A 16,456-nucleotide genomic window follows, 5' to 3' on the forward strand; every position below is an offset into this window, starting at 1 on the left:
ATAGGTTGACAGCTGCAACCAACTGTCATCGGCTCGTCTCATACTAAGCTCAGTTTCTATATAGCACTCGAGCTGTGAACACGTGTTATAACCTCTCTGTGACAACAAAAAGAAATTCGACTACTTTTTTTCAACTCTGTGTACAGTTGATTTTTTTCACATTTTCCAATAAATTCATCCAGGTAAATATGTTTATAATATTAGTCATATATTTGACGTGTATAAGTGATTTTTCGTGCAGAATTTCAACAACACAATAGTTTTTCAACATTTCCTGATAGTTTCGTGCTCCGAAAAATTTTTTTTAGTCATTATGCCGCGGTACTATCCCAAACAAGAGAAAATTGTTGATTTCGACAACATTTTGGAGGCGATCAAGTCGGTGAAAATACATCAGAACAGCGTTCGACAATCTGCGACGGCACACAAAATTCCGAGGACCAACCTGATGCGTTATATTGCAGCATTTGATGGTGCGAGCATCGACGTTACTACTGCCAATGCCGATGTAATGAAGAATTTGCTGGCTGAAAGCACGACGATGGCCACAAAAACAGTGAGTTCTGCTGGTTTCTTTCTTTTTCTTTCATCGAATAATAAATAATTTTTTTTTATTTCAGATCTTCAACATCGAACAAGAGAAGACGCTGATAAGCTACATTCTCCAGGCCAGCGACATCAACTATGGAATTAGTTTGATGGAGCTTCGTAATTTGCTCGGAAAGTTGGCGCGTCGTATCCGGATCCATGGAACGACAATCAACAGGCGAGTAAGGATTGGCAGTTGGCGTTCATGAAACGCCACAAAAATTTGTCACTGCGAACACCAGAGCAAGTAAGCCAGAGCCGTGCGAAGCGATTCAACAAAGAGAATGTCGATGCATTCTTTGCCAACCTTTCATCCGTTCTCGGTAAGACGCCGTTTGAACCTCACCGAATATGGAACATGGATGAAACCGGGTGCCCGACCGTGCCAACCAGACCTGTCAAAACCATCGCGCGCAAAGGACAAAAGCAGGTCGGCTCATCAACATCTGCCGAAAAAGGCACCAATGTGTCTTTGGCTTTGGCCGTCAGCGCTAGTGGCCAGTCTATACCGCTATTCTTCCTCTTTCCCCGAGTCAACATGAAAGAGATTTTTACGGCTCATGCGAGTGCAGTGCAGTGTTGCGAACGGTTCTGGTTACATGAACTCTGACGTATTCCCTCAATTCATGCGTCATTTCATCAAGCACACCGGTGCTAATGCCGATTCGCCAACCATGTTGCTGCTGGACAACCACGGTTCACATTTATCGATCGAGGCGATAAATTTGGCGTTGGATCATGGCATCACGTTGCTGTCTTTTCCGCCGAAATGCACGCACAAAATGCAGCCGCTAGATGTTGCGGTATTTGCACCACTTAAAGGCATGATGACCGTGAAGCATGATGCATGGAAAAAGTCCAACATTGGTGTCACTTTCGATCTGCATCATGTGCCGCTCCTTGTCGATCAGTGCCTCGATGTTATGTTAACGCCGAAAACCATCAAATCCGGCTTCCGAACAACTGGCATCTACCCGTTCAACCCGCAAATTTTCACTGAAGTTGACTTTGTCGCTTCGGAACTGAGTGGTAAAAATTTGTTCGGTGACGAAGAGAAAGACGCCGACAATCAACGTCGAGTTCTTGCCTCTGGTGATGCCATTGTGACTGCTGCGAATGAGGAGGTGTCAACGTCGGAGGCATCGACAAGTGCCCCAGCTTCAACAAGTGGTGCTGCATCATCGTCGTTGTCTCTTGTTTCGGCTCCACAGCTCCGTGATGCATTGAAATCGGTTGGCCCGTTGAAATTGGGCACACCTGCGCCGAAATCAAAACGTGGCCGCAAGACAATGGAGTCAACGATTTTGACATCGCCTGAGGTTGTCGCAGATCTGCGTGACAAGGCCGAAAAAAAGCGGCAAAAATTGACGAAGGCAGCCGATGAACCAGCAGCCAAGAAGCAAAAAGGCCGTGGCAAATCGAAGACGCCACGGAAGAGAAGCCCGTCTCCGACCGAAACCGACATCGAAGAGAACTTCGATTTTTGCACGATTTGCAAGAAAAAGATGCCGAAGCACGAGAATCGTCAAAACACGGCCCATTGCATCGTTTGTGATCAAGGGGTTCACTTGAAATGTGCAGGACCGAACCCGAACACTTACACCTGCATCCACTGCGAGTCGGAATAATTTTTTTCGCCAATTCCTATTTTTCTTATTATTTATGAATCTCTCTTTCATTTCCATTGATAAATAAACGTTTTTCATCGGCAATAATCATGTTTTAATCGATTTACAGCCCGACATTCCCCACCTTTTTTCAAAATCGCAAAATCAGGTTTTTTGCGCCAATGGCTATAACTTTTAAATTTTTGTAGAATTTTATCAAACCAATGTTATCAAAAGGAAGGTTACGACTCGCACTACAAATCCATGCTTTGGAATTTTCACAAAAAATAACTTTTATGTGACTTTTTAACCGAAATCAAAACGTGGTCCAACATTCCCCACCTTCCCCTATGACGCGGAGTGCCGTGTCGCAGCGGAGAGAAAACAAGCTGCCTACCTCGCAACGTTACGATCGACCACTACACGTGCGGGATGGGACAGATATCGAGAGTTGAAGAGGGAAGCGAGACGCATTATCGGACATAAAAAGAATGAGGCCGAAATGCGTGAGTACGAAGAGCTTGATAAGCTGGCCGACAGGGGTAATGCTCGAAAATTCTACGAAAAAATGCGGCGGCTTACAGAAGGTTTCAAGACAGGAGCATACTCTTGTAGAACCCCCAAAGGTGATCTAGTCTCCGATGCCCAAAGCATACTTAAATTATGGAGGGAACACTTCTCCAGCCTGCTGAATGGCAGTGAACGCACAACGCCAGGAACCCGAACCCGATTCCCCAATCGATGACGATGGACCAGACGTTCCATTGCCCGACCAAGAAGAAGTACGAATAGCAATTACCCGTCTGAAGACCATCTTGGAAAAGACCCGTGAAAGGTAAGCAATCATCAAATTCTATGACGCTGGCTACACGTTCAATATTTGTATATTAATCGCGATCTCGAATGGCAATATTTCTTGAATATTTATTATCCAATATTGACGTATGTGGGTTTTCGATATTGTCAAAAATTGCAAAATAAATTTAAATTAAATCTAACCGCCAAAATATCAAAAAAGTTATTCCGATGGCTCCTGGCAAATCCAAAAAAAGAAATCCACCGTCCCCACTGTAAATAGCTTGCATAATAGACTCTTACAATACTTTCTGCTGAACATTCAATTTCGAAACATTTAACTGAACATAAGAATTAAATTTATTGCTATCATAGTGTTGTTCACGTTGTAATTTCTGACATAAAAGATCATGCATGGGTCGAATAGGCGATGTCGAGCCCAATAGCGCTAATGTTTTGTTTGATATAGATAAACATACATTTTCAATCATTACCAATGTCTCGTTCCAAATCCATTAAATGATCGGAATTGATGCGACGAACTCGATGTAAAATGCCTTCTGCCGTATGTTCTCGATAAGTTGTCCACAACTCCATTGGATTCGTAGGATCCAGTGCATATCATCCCCTAACAAATTCAAACGTTGACATGCCTCACGATATGTTGCACACAATTGTCCATTAACGGTTTTCAATTGTTGGAATAATGTTAGGCCACGAACATTGATCAGTAACAAACCCAAATAGAAACATTCTGCATTGCTCGGAAGAACAGTGTTAATTCGTCCCAACGCATCTGATGAATACAAATTTGTAAAACCCTTGGCTCGGTTTCCTTGCTTACGTCGTTGAAATTCTTCTATCGACGTTTCATGTAAAATATGCTGATATTTGTGCATACAAAAGCGTTTTTGCAAAATCATCACCTCCACACAATTTAAAGAAAGCAGTCAAAGTAATAAGAATTGGTGATGCCGCTCCTTGCGCTGCATTTCCTACTTTTCTCGAAATGAACAGCCAAGTGAACAACAGTTGGATGCCTTTTGTGTATTTGAAAAAATGCCAAATAGCTTCATTACTGCTCACATACCGTCTCATTTGATACTGGTTAATTTCATAGTTTCTGTTTTGATCTGCAACTCGTAAGTACGGCCATATCGCTCCCTTTGTTGACATATTTACAAAAATGTATACCTTATATCGGGTGATTTTTTTGAGGTTAGGATTTTCATGCATTAGTATTTGACAGATCACGTGGGATTTCAGACATGGTGTCAAAGAGAAAGATGCTCAGTATGCTTTGACATTTCATCATGAATAGACTTACTAACGAGCAACGCTTGCAAATCATTGAATTTTATTACCAAAATCAGTGTTCGGTTCGAAATGTGTTTCGCGCTTTACGTCCGATTTATGGTCTACATAATCGACCAAGTGAGCAAACAATTAATGCGATTGTGACCAAGTTTCGCACTCAGTTTACTTTATTGGACATTAAACCAACCACACGAATGCGTACAGTGCGTACAGAAGAGAATATTGCGTCTGTTTCTGAGAGTGTGGCTGAAGACCGTGAAATGTCGATTCGTCGCCGTTCGCAGCAATTGGGTTTGTGTTATTCGACCACATGGAAGATTTTACGCAAAGATCTTGGTGCTAACAAACTTTTTGTTGCCAAAAATGGAAGAACTGAACTTGGTTGACATGTGGTTTCAACAAGATGGCGCTACATGCCACACAGCTCGCGATTCTATGGCCATTTTGAGGGAAAACTTCGGAGAACAATTCATCTCAAGAAATGGACCCGTAAGTTGGCCACCAAGATCATGCGATTTAACGCCTTTAGACTATTTTTTGTGGGGCTACGTCAAGTCTAAAGTCTACAGAAATAAGCCAGCAACTATTCCAGCTTTGGAAGACAACATTTCCGAAGAAATTCGGGCTATTCCGGCCGAAATGCTCGAAAAAGTTGCCCAAAATTGGACTTTCCGAATGGACCACCTAAGACGCAGCCGCGGTCAACATTTAAATGAAATTATCTTCAAAAAGTAAATGTCATGAACCAATCTAACGTTTCAAATAAAGAACCGATGAGATTTTGCAAATTTTATGCGTTTTTTTTTTAAAAAAAGTTATCAAGCTCTTAAAAAATCACCCGATAGAATTCAACTTATGTGGGCTTGATAACAACGGAAAATATGGCACGAACCAACGATTGTCTACTTCAATATCCTGATTCCTACCATTTTTTTCAGTTGATCGGCGACGATTTAAAGGATAACTGTCATTCCCAGTAACAGTGTTTGAAACCAAAGCTCTTGGATATCATTTCGTACACTTCCCATCAACCATGCATGGCGAATGAACATTAAATTCTCCACACGGGCCATGGATCATGTTTTTGACAACAACATCAAACAATTCTGCATCTGTCGTTGCATTGGGAATTTTTGCCAAAATTACATCATCAACTTCATCCGGTGTTCTATTTTATTCACCAACCAAATCAAAATATGAGGATGAGGCAAACCGCATTTCTGGCACTTCACAGAGTACATCCAACAATGCACCTCTCTCATAGGTGCGCTCCAAGCGCTCATAAAAGGCATTTTTGGTCACATCGTCCTTCTCTTCCGTCGGGGCGTGGATGCAAATCAGCGATATGTTGAAGAACCTCGCTTTGATGCGGATTGTGGCAAGACGTTCATCCACTAGAGTGAATGACAATACTCGGCGACGGAGTCTCTCTCCCACCACGAATCTCACATCGAACTTGGGCTCCTTTATATGGCCACTGTAGTAAATGCCACAAGGACCTACTCGCCTCAGTCCTTGTCCCGTCCATCGCATTTCTTGGACGGCCGTGATGTCAATCTTTATTTTCACAAGGACATCAATCAGCTGGGTTGAATTGGGAATTAAGCGACCCGACATTCCAGGTGCATGCTCTCAAATCGTAACCTTTATTTCGTTTGCCATGGTCGTCATCAAAAGGGGTGTCTCTCATCCGAGGCTGTTTTTGACTGTTCTTTGGGGGCGGTTTTAACGTGGCGGGTCCCAAACCCACCGCTGTGTAGGGGATGTTTCGCCTTCAAACGGATGTTTTCTAGCTACCCAGAGGATATTTGGTCAAAGACCGGAAGTCGTGAGCTGCTTGAGCCATATGTAAAAGAATCGTTTCTGGCCACTCTCAAGTGAATGGCGAACAGAGAACTTTCCTCACTTGCGTAAACTTCTACACATGACTCATCCTCCAACACCTTATAGTTTGAATTTGGCATTAAGTGATTACAACCAGTTTCTGTCATGAAGAATGATTTTGCTAGTGAAAAGTTCGTCCCAAAAGAAACTTAGGAAAATGAACTGTCGCAGCTTTTTGCCAACAAATTTGAGGATTTCTTATAGAGTGGCATTATGAAACTACCTTCAAAATGTTAAAAATGTTTTTCAAAAAAACTGTCCATATTTTCCTTAATTCGTATAAATGTAAGTATGCTAAATAAGTATGTTAAATAAAACATTTAATTTAATACAAAAATAATGGATTTCTTTATTAATATATCATATATAATTGTATGTTAATAAGATATCAAAGTGGAGAAATGAATATTGAATATATTTATAATACTTTCTAAAATAATAATTTGACAACACCTCAAAATGTTTTCCCGTTTTCGATCCTCGCAAATTTGTGAAAGTATAAAATATTCGGTTACACCCGAATTTTATTTTACAATTGTGCAGTCACACTCAGCCAATTTTTTTTACTAGTTAATGTCCAAAAATTAATTGTGAAATATTTCAAATTCATACTACAAACACAGAGAAGAATTACTCTAGTTGCGTAAAATACTACGCACACAAGCACGACGACGAACATAGTATTCGCTTCGAAATATTGTCAAGCTATTATAGGCTTGGCAGACGGCAGCGTTAATCCGGATAAATTCAAGAGTTAGTGAAGTTAACTCAGTTGCTAACTCTCAATTAATCCAACATTGTTAAAAATGACCAATTGTAATATATTGTGAATGAAAAACAAGCAGCACTGACAGCTGTTTTTCAAGTTTTCAATAATAGAACAAGAAGTTTTGTGTTATGATGTTATGTTATGATGCAGTTTCAAAAATAACGTGTTGATATGTTTTTGTAATAAAAAGTGGTTTTGGAACAATTGGGCGGCAAACAACCGCAATGTTTATCTTCTATCCATTTTCGTTGAAAATATTATAAAAATGACAGCTGTTTACGAGAGTTTCAAACTCGTATAGCTGCTGTCTGTCATCACAAATTTGGATCTGATTAAGTGCGTAGTTAGTTAACGCTGCCGTCTGTCAAGGCTATTACCCTTGCTGATATACACACAATTTCCCCTTGAATTATTTCTTTTGGTGAGCAAGCAACAGTTCGGCATTAAAGCGACTTTTATCTGAAACCTCCCGTAATAAGATATGTGATATGTAAAAAGTTGTGCCAATAGAGTTTTTAATTAAACAAATTAAAATACAAATCTGTTAATAAAATTATTATTAAAGTATTAGTTATGTATTAAATGTACATAATTCGGTAAATAATTTTTTTACACTTAAGAATATTTGGAACTTAGTTTTATGACTTTTATTATTTATTGGATAATAAATATCATTTCATTTAGGTGTATTTAACATTTTCGGAACTTTAAATATTCGACTTACTCCTTAAATGTTCCAAAATATAATAACTTTCGAAAAACAAGAAAAATAAATTAGTAAAGTAATCGATAACACTATTAGTTTGATAAGATACTATTATAAAGTTTTCGTTGTCTTTTAAGCGTTCACTTTTATCTTTAATGTTAATTGAATAGATAAACATGAAAAGAGGCATCCAATAACTGCTTTGATCTCGCATAACTGTTTTAAATAATTTTAAAGGCGAAACGGTTCCCTTTTACTGGCCGGTGTGGTTCCTCGTTGTATTTGAGACCGCATTGTCGAACTTATTGTTGGATCAGCGGAGCCTTTGCGAGGTGTTCGTGCACCAGAAGGAGTTGTGTTCCCGCTAGCATTTTTTCTAAAAAGTGTAATAAATATAATTAATATTTGGCAGTAATGTATTATGAAATTATTAAATATCTAATGTAAACTCGGAATAAAAACAAAACTATCCTCTTTTTTCAGAAGACCACTCCTTCATTTATCTCCGAATGTATTATTACAGGAAATATGATGAAAAACAATATATAATAGCTTCATAAATTCTAAATTAAGTTATTTATTTCGCATTTTCCGTTTAAGTACAAACAGCAAAAATTATCAAAGAATGAGTGGTGTAACTGCTTTTTACTACCGAAAACATAGTTTGTTTTTGTATAGATCATTAACTGATGATGTTTTTAATACACACTTTTCATGAGCATATCAGCAAGTTTTTTGAACTTAGATTACTTGGCTATTGGAAATTTTTGTATTGTGTTCAAAATGGGTTTTTTGAATTTTGTTAGTTATATCGTTAACTTCATACATAAAAATTAAACGCTATTTCGTTATGCACTCGCAGAACAGCACGCAAAGACGTGAAAATTTACACAGTTATTCGTTTATTTGCAAAAGCACCGTCGATTTTGCAGATACATTCAACGAAAATAAAAAATTAAAATAAATTTCGAAATTGAAAATATTTATTTCGGAAGATATGATTTTTTGTCGACAAATTTCAAAATCAAATAAAACAAAAATGCTTCAAAAGCGTTAAATCAAACAAAATTTGGGTAAACCACGAAGATATTCATTATATTCGTTTACATACTATGCAGTTATTTGGTATTGTTAATAATTTTCGATATTTATTCAAGGAATTCAATGCGAGCCCAAAAGCGGGAAAAGCTAGTATTAACTAAAATTTTGTAACTAAGCAAAATAGTATTTTTATTCCAAATTAAAAATATACATACATAAAGATGCTGGTAAAGCCACGTAAGACTAGTTTAAATTAAAAATTTAAAATTATCAAAAACAACAATTTCTCATTTTAGAAATTTAAAAGCAAGACCATATTTTTTAAAAAATGTACTAGTTAATGATAAAAATGAATATCATAAAACGCATAATTAAATATAAAAATATGTATATAAAATGCGTACCCAATTCTAAGATAATAGTATTGTATTAGAAAAGGTTAAAATTTAAAATGAATTTTAGATACTTTTTGATTTGTTAATAATAATACAAACGGTTAATAAAATATTTTCAGTTACCTAGAACAATAGCTGCTTAATCGTGGAATGCTGGATGCTCTACTCATACCACCATTGCTGCACAAATAATTATCCAAGTATACCATTGGGAATTGGGTTAAGTGTAGATTTGTTAGTTTCATATGCAATATATAAATAAAATACATAGTTAAAAGATATTAGAGATGAAATTAATGTATATTCTATTCACAATTACAGAACTCAAACTAAGGATAATTAGATAATATTTAATGAGTATTTTTGGATTTTCTTCATAATTAATTCATTTATTTATGTCGGAAAAGCTGGAAAAAGTTTAATTTTTTTCTAAAGTCTAAAATGAATGAATATTTTCCCGTGTTTAAATACCTATACATTCAAGAAAAAAATTTTAAATAATATTGTGATGCGACTCAAATCTATGATTTCGATTCAATATATCGTAAGGATGCACATTTTTAAAGCATTTGTTTTTTTGTTATTAAATTGATTTTGTATATTTAAATGTAACTTTAATATTATGTTATATTGGCGGTGTAGAATTTTGATGTAATGGTTAAAATTACATTAAAAATATTTGGATCACCGCGATTTGTGCTTTTTCTTATTTACTGGCGTATATATTATTTTAATAGGCGTGTTTTATTTGACCACCATAATTGCTAAATTGTCGACAATCAAACGCGATTGTCCACTAGGCCTTATCGATTAGAGGCAAATAAAAATAAATAAGTAAAAATTTGTCGATTATCAAATACAGATAGTAATTTCAGTCATGTCTAATTCACGCATATTAAGATGAAAAGATAATAAGAAGATGAAAATTGAATTCAAAATAAAGCATACAAAAAATTATGCTAATAAAATTAAAAAAGTTTTGGTTAATGTGAATTGTACAAAGCTCACCAAACGTTTTGTTTTGCTACTGATGTATGTCTCTTATAGTTCTATATATTTCTCATATTTATGTATATTTGTATATTTTATTGCATGAAAGATGTTTGGAAAAGATAGTACCATGATCTCAAAAGGTATTAAAATATTTTGTTTCTAGTTTTTATAAGGGTATTTGCATTAAAAAAGGTTATGCATGTAGAGTATCAATATTTAAACATGCAACAACTTATGTAGTATATATAGTATTTTGTATACCTTGATTGTGCCGGACTTGCCGATCCCGATACGGTTTTTCTTGCAGATGTACCTACATCAGATACGGTTGCTGATGTTACCGATAGGCGGATTGGTCGCGTAGTGGTCCCACTTCCTATTGTTAATGATTTTCGCTGTGGAATGCGTGATGGTGGAGTTTCGTCTAAATAAACAATAAATCAGTTCATCAGTTTCCAAGCTTGTTCTTGTGAATAAAAAAATTAAACCATGACTATATCTTAGAAAGTTACAGAATCACATTAGCTATTTAGGACGATGTGACAAAAGATGAATTCTATGAGCTTTTGAAGCGCATCTATGAGAGCTGCACCCGCCATGAAGTCAAAATCGTGCTTGCGCACTTTATCGCCAGGGTGAGAAAGGAAGGTATCTTAGGCACAAAGGTCGGTAAATTCAGCCTTAACAATGACACATTCCCAAATAGGTTGAGGCTGATCGGCCGGGGATCTTAATATTGTTATCTGTAGTATTAGATTCCAGCATAAGAAAATTCATCAAGCTCATCGGAAAGCTACCAACTAGAACCATCATTTTGTGATAGAAGGAAGGCACGTCTCCAGTGTTTCAGACATGCGTACGCTCCGAGGTCCTTACATTGACTCGGGCAACTATCTTATTGCAGCCAAGATTCGCACTCGCCTTTGTACAGCAAAAAACGCACACCAACAAACACAAGGAAGGTTCGACGACGAGAAGCTGCAATCACAACAGACAGCCGAACGATTTTATACTAGACTTGCGCTCCTGCTCTCTGAGAGCACTCATCAGCAACTCGGCTGTGGGGCGACATTACAAGCTCCTTACGTACAGCTGCAAACAAAACCATTGGTTTCTGAAAAAAGAACAGCTGGTACATAAGGAGTGCCGTGTCGCAGCGGAGAGAAAACAGACTGACTACCTCGCATCACTACAATCGACCAAAACAAGTGCGGGATGGGATAGATACCGAGAGTTGAAGAACGAAGCGAGACGCATTTGCAGACAAAAAAAGAGAGGCCGAAATGCGTGAGTATGAAGAGCTTGACAAGCTTGCCGACAGGGGCCGACGAAAAGATGAGGCGACTAACAGAAGGTTTCAAGACCCCAGCATACTCTTGTAGAACCCGTAGAGGTGATCTAGTGACTCAACATCGCATATAAGATTCTATCAAGCATATTGTGTGAAAGATTAAAGCCCACCGTCAACAAACTGATTGGACCTTATTAGCGTGGCGTGGAAAATCAACAACGGAAGAGATATTCATCATGAGCTAAATCTTGGAAAAGACCCGTTAAAAAGAGGATCGACACATCCCACCTCTTCGTCGATTTTAAAGCTGCTTTTGACAGCACGAAAATAAACTGCCTTAATGCCGCTATGTCTGAATTTGGTATCCCCGCAAAACTAATACTGCTATGTAAACTCCAAAATGAGGTTTCACACAAGGCGACTCCTTTTCGTGCGACTTCTTCAATCTACTCTTGGCGAAAATAATTCGAGTTGTAGAACTTAATCGAGCAGGTACAATCTTTTATAAGAGTGTACATCTGCTGCTCAATACCCGCGCCGTTAGTTCTGTTTTCTCCAGGCTGGAAGCAAAGCTAATGGGTCTGGCAGTGAACGAGGGCGCTGACGAAATATCTCCTATCGATGAAACGATGAGCTGTATAAGATATACGACGACATAGTTCAGCGAATTAAAAAAAAGCGGCTACGCTGGCTACCAGCATCGTGTCAAAATTTTTGTTTTTAATATTTAAAAAAAATTCAGGAATTTCAAAAAAAAAGCGTAAAAAATGATTTTTATTTTCAGGCAGTCGCCTTTTTTCAAAAAAAAAAATTTTCGTGTTCCCTGAAATAGGGACTATAACAGCATCCTTACTGATTAAGAATTTCTTTTGATTTTTTTTTCAGACCACTATAATTATTTTAATTTTTAATATTTTGTTGTAAAATTTTTTTGCTGTATTCTTAAGATATCAATAAAAACACCATAAAAAATATTAATTGCCTTTTTTACGGTACTCTAAAAATTACCTGCAATTCATGCTTCTAGAGTAGAATAAAAATACTTATTTTTTTACTTATTCTTTCGCATACCTGTGCTATCCAATGACATATTGGATCCATGTCTGGAAGGTGGTTTCGACCCTTGTCGGCTTAAAGGACGAGAATTAGGTTTTGACCCTGATCGAGATCCCGATGGAGTTACAACACCACGAGTACTTGTATATGTGACTTTTCGGGGTGTGTACCGACCAGATGTTCCAGATTGACCAAATTCATTGTCGCTCAGAGAGTCCGGTGTAGATGCAGATTGTGATGATCGGGATGGACGTGACATTGGTATCGACCGTACTGACCGCTCGCGCACCTTTAATAAATAATTAATATATATAAGAATATATATGTAATTAGGATGGACATTTGCATTCGAAATTAAATAGGTGTTGTTAATTAAATTTTGTAACTTACCCAGTGTGTAGTGGGGTGACAGTGTAGTACATGTGGGTTTAATGGTAAAGTTCGACTATTATTACAACGTACAAATACGGTACCACCTGATCCCATATGAATGGGAAAGGCACATGGAACTTGCTCTTGAGTACGTATTCGTTCGAATATTGGCATTAATTCTGCCAAATGCTCGTCGGCTAGAGATTTTAGTAAATTATACTTTGTCAATATTTTACTAGCGTAAACTAATTATATGAGGCGTTAACGGGACATGATCATTTAAGAAACTTTGACATTTACATGTAATTTTTCCATAAAGATATGGTTTATTTTATTTCAAACAATAATTTCAGTTGTGAAACTATATATAGTATGTAAAGAGCTCCTCTCATTTTCATTTTGTATTAAATTAAATTTTTACCACATGTAACTCTTTTTATAGAAATTAATAAAACGCATGCTACCTTCAAAAAATCAACCACATTGAACACTTACTCCCAAAAATAACAGGGAATCATAGTAGTTGTAAATGTTGTTTGTGTTCATATGGACTTTATATTTGTAGAAACATACTACGAATATTGATATATATTAAATTGTTCTTTAATTAGTCATTGTATAAATTTAAAAACTACTACGATACCGTGCTATCATCGAAAAAATCACACTGAAAAAAAGTAAATCCACATGTATATAAACAAATTCGATTCTGACGAGTGGCAGGAAAATGTTATGTTACCCTTACATAGTTGATTAATTTACCTTTATAATGGGACCTTGTCCACTCATGTAGGGTGACATGCTGCCATTTTGTGAGGCATTTGGTGTAGAACGACGAGGTGTAAATGCTGCCATACTTTGTGAAACACCATCCGCCAAAATAAATTGCTCTCGTAACTCAATATTAGTACGACCTTTAGCTGGTCAACAGTTAATTTTTTTTAATATCATTCAGCGTTTGTTAAAAAGCGTTTGCAAATAAAATAATAGTCCGCAGCGATTTGTATAGTTTTAGGCATCGGTGGGACATCGGTTTATTCGACAACAATGAAGCAGCAACGCATTAAGCCACGTCGTGGGTACACAGTCACATATGATTTAAGGGTCAGCGATGATTTGAAGTGCGTTTTACATTTTATGGTATTATTTAAGGTTTCAGGATCAGAAAACAGGTTTGTAAAATAAAACAAAAAATTAAAAAGAATAATTAAAAACAGAAAAGAAAAACGGAAAATTTACTATAAATCATACTAATAATAGCCGAATTTGCTTTAACATAAAAATCATGCTAATTTATAGCAAGGAAAAATTATATACAGGAAATATATATATTATTTGAAGTTCCTTTTCATGATTTCCGAAAAGAATAAAAATAAAATATTTACTAATTTTTATGTATTAAAAGATGGAAAAATAAAAACATCTTGGTGTCTCTCGTGCAGAACTTCAAACATTAATTGTATAATTAAATCCATTTTTTTCAATAGATGGCTTTAGTAAGATGCATCTCGCTTTGTGTAAATGCGATTGCGTTACGCTAAAATATCATTGCACCAAAACAATTTGGAACCACTAAAATAAGACTCGATGCATGAGTGCCAAACGAGCTAATACAAAAAAAAATCATGGACAAAATTTTCATCTGAATCGCAAGAAAATCGTCAATATCCATCCATAAAGTGGATTGTTTCTTTATTAAATAGTACAAAGTAAGAAATAGATGCTATCGATATTCATATATACTCGTATATATAGATATATGTATATACACCCAGAGACAAAAAAATACAGTTGAAGTCGAAAAAATGGAAATAGACACCCAAAAAAGGCAAAGCAACGTCGTCAGCGACAAATTGGAACTATAAATACAAAATTTTGCAAAGCTATATGGAAAAATATAAGGTCTGTCGCAAAAGAAACAGGACTGTTGAAAAAAAAACAACAAAAAATTAATATTTTTCAAAAGTTATATTTTTTTATTCAAAGTTTCCTTGTGCTTCGATACAGCGTTTAGCCCGGTCAATTAACATTTCAAATGAGTGTTTAAGGTCATTCTTCGGAATGCTCTTGAGAATATCGGTCGTCGCCTTTTGGATAGCTGAAATGTCCTGAAACCAGTATCCTTTCATGGGCAAATGAAGTTTTCCAAATAGGTAAAAATCACAGGGTGCCAGGTGAGTGATTAATGGTTAATATGGAGTTTTTTGTCAAAAAATCAGTGACAAGCGTCGACCGATGACACGGCGCATTATCGTGCAACAGGCGCCAGGACCCTGCCTCACCGTATTGTGGTCGAGCACGACGAATGCGTGACAAAAGACGTTTCATAACACCAAGGTAAAACACAGCATTAATCGTTTGGCTAGGTGGGACGAACTCTCGGTGTACAATGCCCTCGGAATCGTAAAAACAAATCAGCATTGTCTTTATTTTTGACTTCTGAAGATGACCGACTTCTGATCGTCACAGAGGTCCTCATGACCTTCTCTTGCATTTTACGACCGATGACCAAAAGCTGCTGTCACTTTTTGATCGATTGTAGTTATCCAATTGTCTTAAAATTTTTACGAAATGTCAACAAGAGATCAAACTTGTTATTTCATATACCCATCAATAGGTGGCGCCACCAGAAACAGTTATATTTAAAAAGTTCTGTTTCTTTTGCGACATACCTTTTATGTATTAGTATCATGCAAATTTGCCTGTTTAATTTAATATTACTAATAAAAATTAATAAATATATCAAAAAAATTTAAATCCTTTTGCGGAAGGCTAGTGGATTATAGTTGCCTTTGTGATTACGTTGGATAAGAGGATTATTATTTCCGGAAGGCTACAGGCTAGTGTACTTGAAACCGCAGATAGAAAGCCTGCGCTTTAATTTTTGGGAACCACTGTTCAAAGTATTTTATAGAATTGTTAAAATTTTTGACAGAAATTGTAAAATGAAACATGAAAAAAAAGAAAACAATTCATAAAAATTTAAAATAATTATGTTTAGTATATTTGAATTAATTTGTACGTTCATAATGAAATTACTAAATTCCTATACATTGACTCAGTTTTTAAGTTAATTAATATTGGAAAGGTTTAAAAAGTCTTAAAATTTATTTACTATATATCATTTATGCAACGTTTACGCACAAATACTTCAATTTTAAATATTATTTTAATCATATGAAAGCATCAATATACCATGCTGTGGATATTACTTAATGGTTGATAGTATTCGATTATTGACACGGTCGACTCAGTTGTGTGCGGTAATTAGTCGATATTCACTCTTTAAATACAATTTGGTATTCTGTCGAAGTTTAAAAAATTTGAATAATACGACAAATGATCAATATAATATCAAAATGCATACATCTTAAAAACTCACCAACAAATTTGTTATATCCCTACAAAATTTTGGTTTAAAAAGAGGTGGCTCGATACTGATTTGAGACTCTTAGTCTCTTAGGAAAAATTGTTCAGAATGATCAGTAGAACATTTCCCGCATACGCGGTTTTTGGCTCCCTGTAAATCAAGCCACTCAAGACAGGGAAAATATTATTTATTTTGACAACTATTTGAGAGCTATCCGAACATACTGAAAAATAAATTTTCAGGATATTGAGTCACGATATTGACAGCAATTT

General features: G+C 36.2%; 1 protein-coding gene across 19 annotated transcripts in view; it reads right to left on the bottom strand.

The window, feature by feature from the left end:
* Positions 1 to 7,694: 7,694 nt before the first annotated feature.
* The window catches only part of LOC120772369 (microtubule-actin cross-linking factor 1), a 145,869-nt gene continuing 137,107 nt past the window's right edge, over positions 7,695 to 16,456 (bottom strand). For 10 of the 19 annotated variants that reach the window (XM_040100943.1, XM_040100944.1, XM_040100940.1 and 7 more), the window contains 5 exons: positions 12,833 to 13,011; positions 12,458 to 12,731; positions 10,357 to 10,519; positions 9,226 to 9,282; positions 7,695 to 8,042 (listed from right to left, as the gene is read on the bottom strand). In XM_040100943.1, the coding sequence (XP_039956877.1) occupies positions 7,898 to 8,042; positions 9,226 to 9,282; positions 10,357 to 10,519; positions 12,458 to 12,731; positions 12,833 to 13,011 (818 nt within the window). In that variant the 3' untranslated portion in view covers positions 7,695 to 7,897. Of the gene's footprint in view, positions 8,043 to 9,225; positions 9,283 to 10,356; positions 10,520 to 12,457; positions 12,732 to 12,832; positions 13,012 to 13,576; positions 13,735 to 16,456 lie in introns of all 19 variants that reach the window. The other 9 variants (XM_040100954.1, XM_040100939.1, XM_040100956.1 and 6 more) reach the window with 3 other exon arrangements.

This window comes from Bactrocera tryoni, chromosome 3 (assembly GCF_016617805.1).
Source record: "Bactrocera tryoni isolate S06 chromosome 3, CSIRO_BtryS06_freeze2, whole genome shotgun sequence".
NCBI lineage: Eukaryota > Metazoa > Arthropoda > Insecta > Diptera > Tephritidae > Bactrocera > Bactrocera tryoni.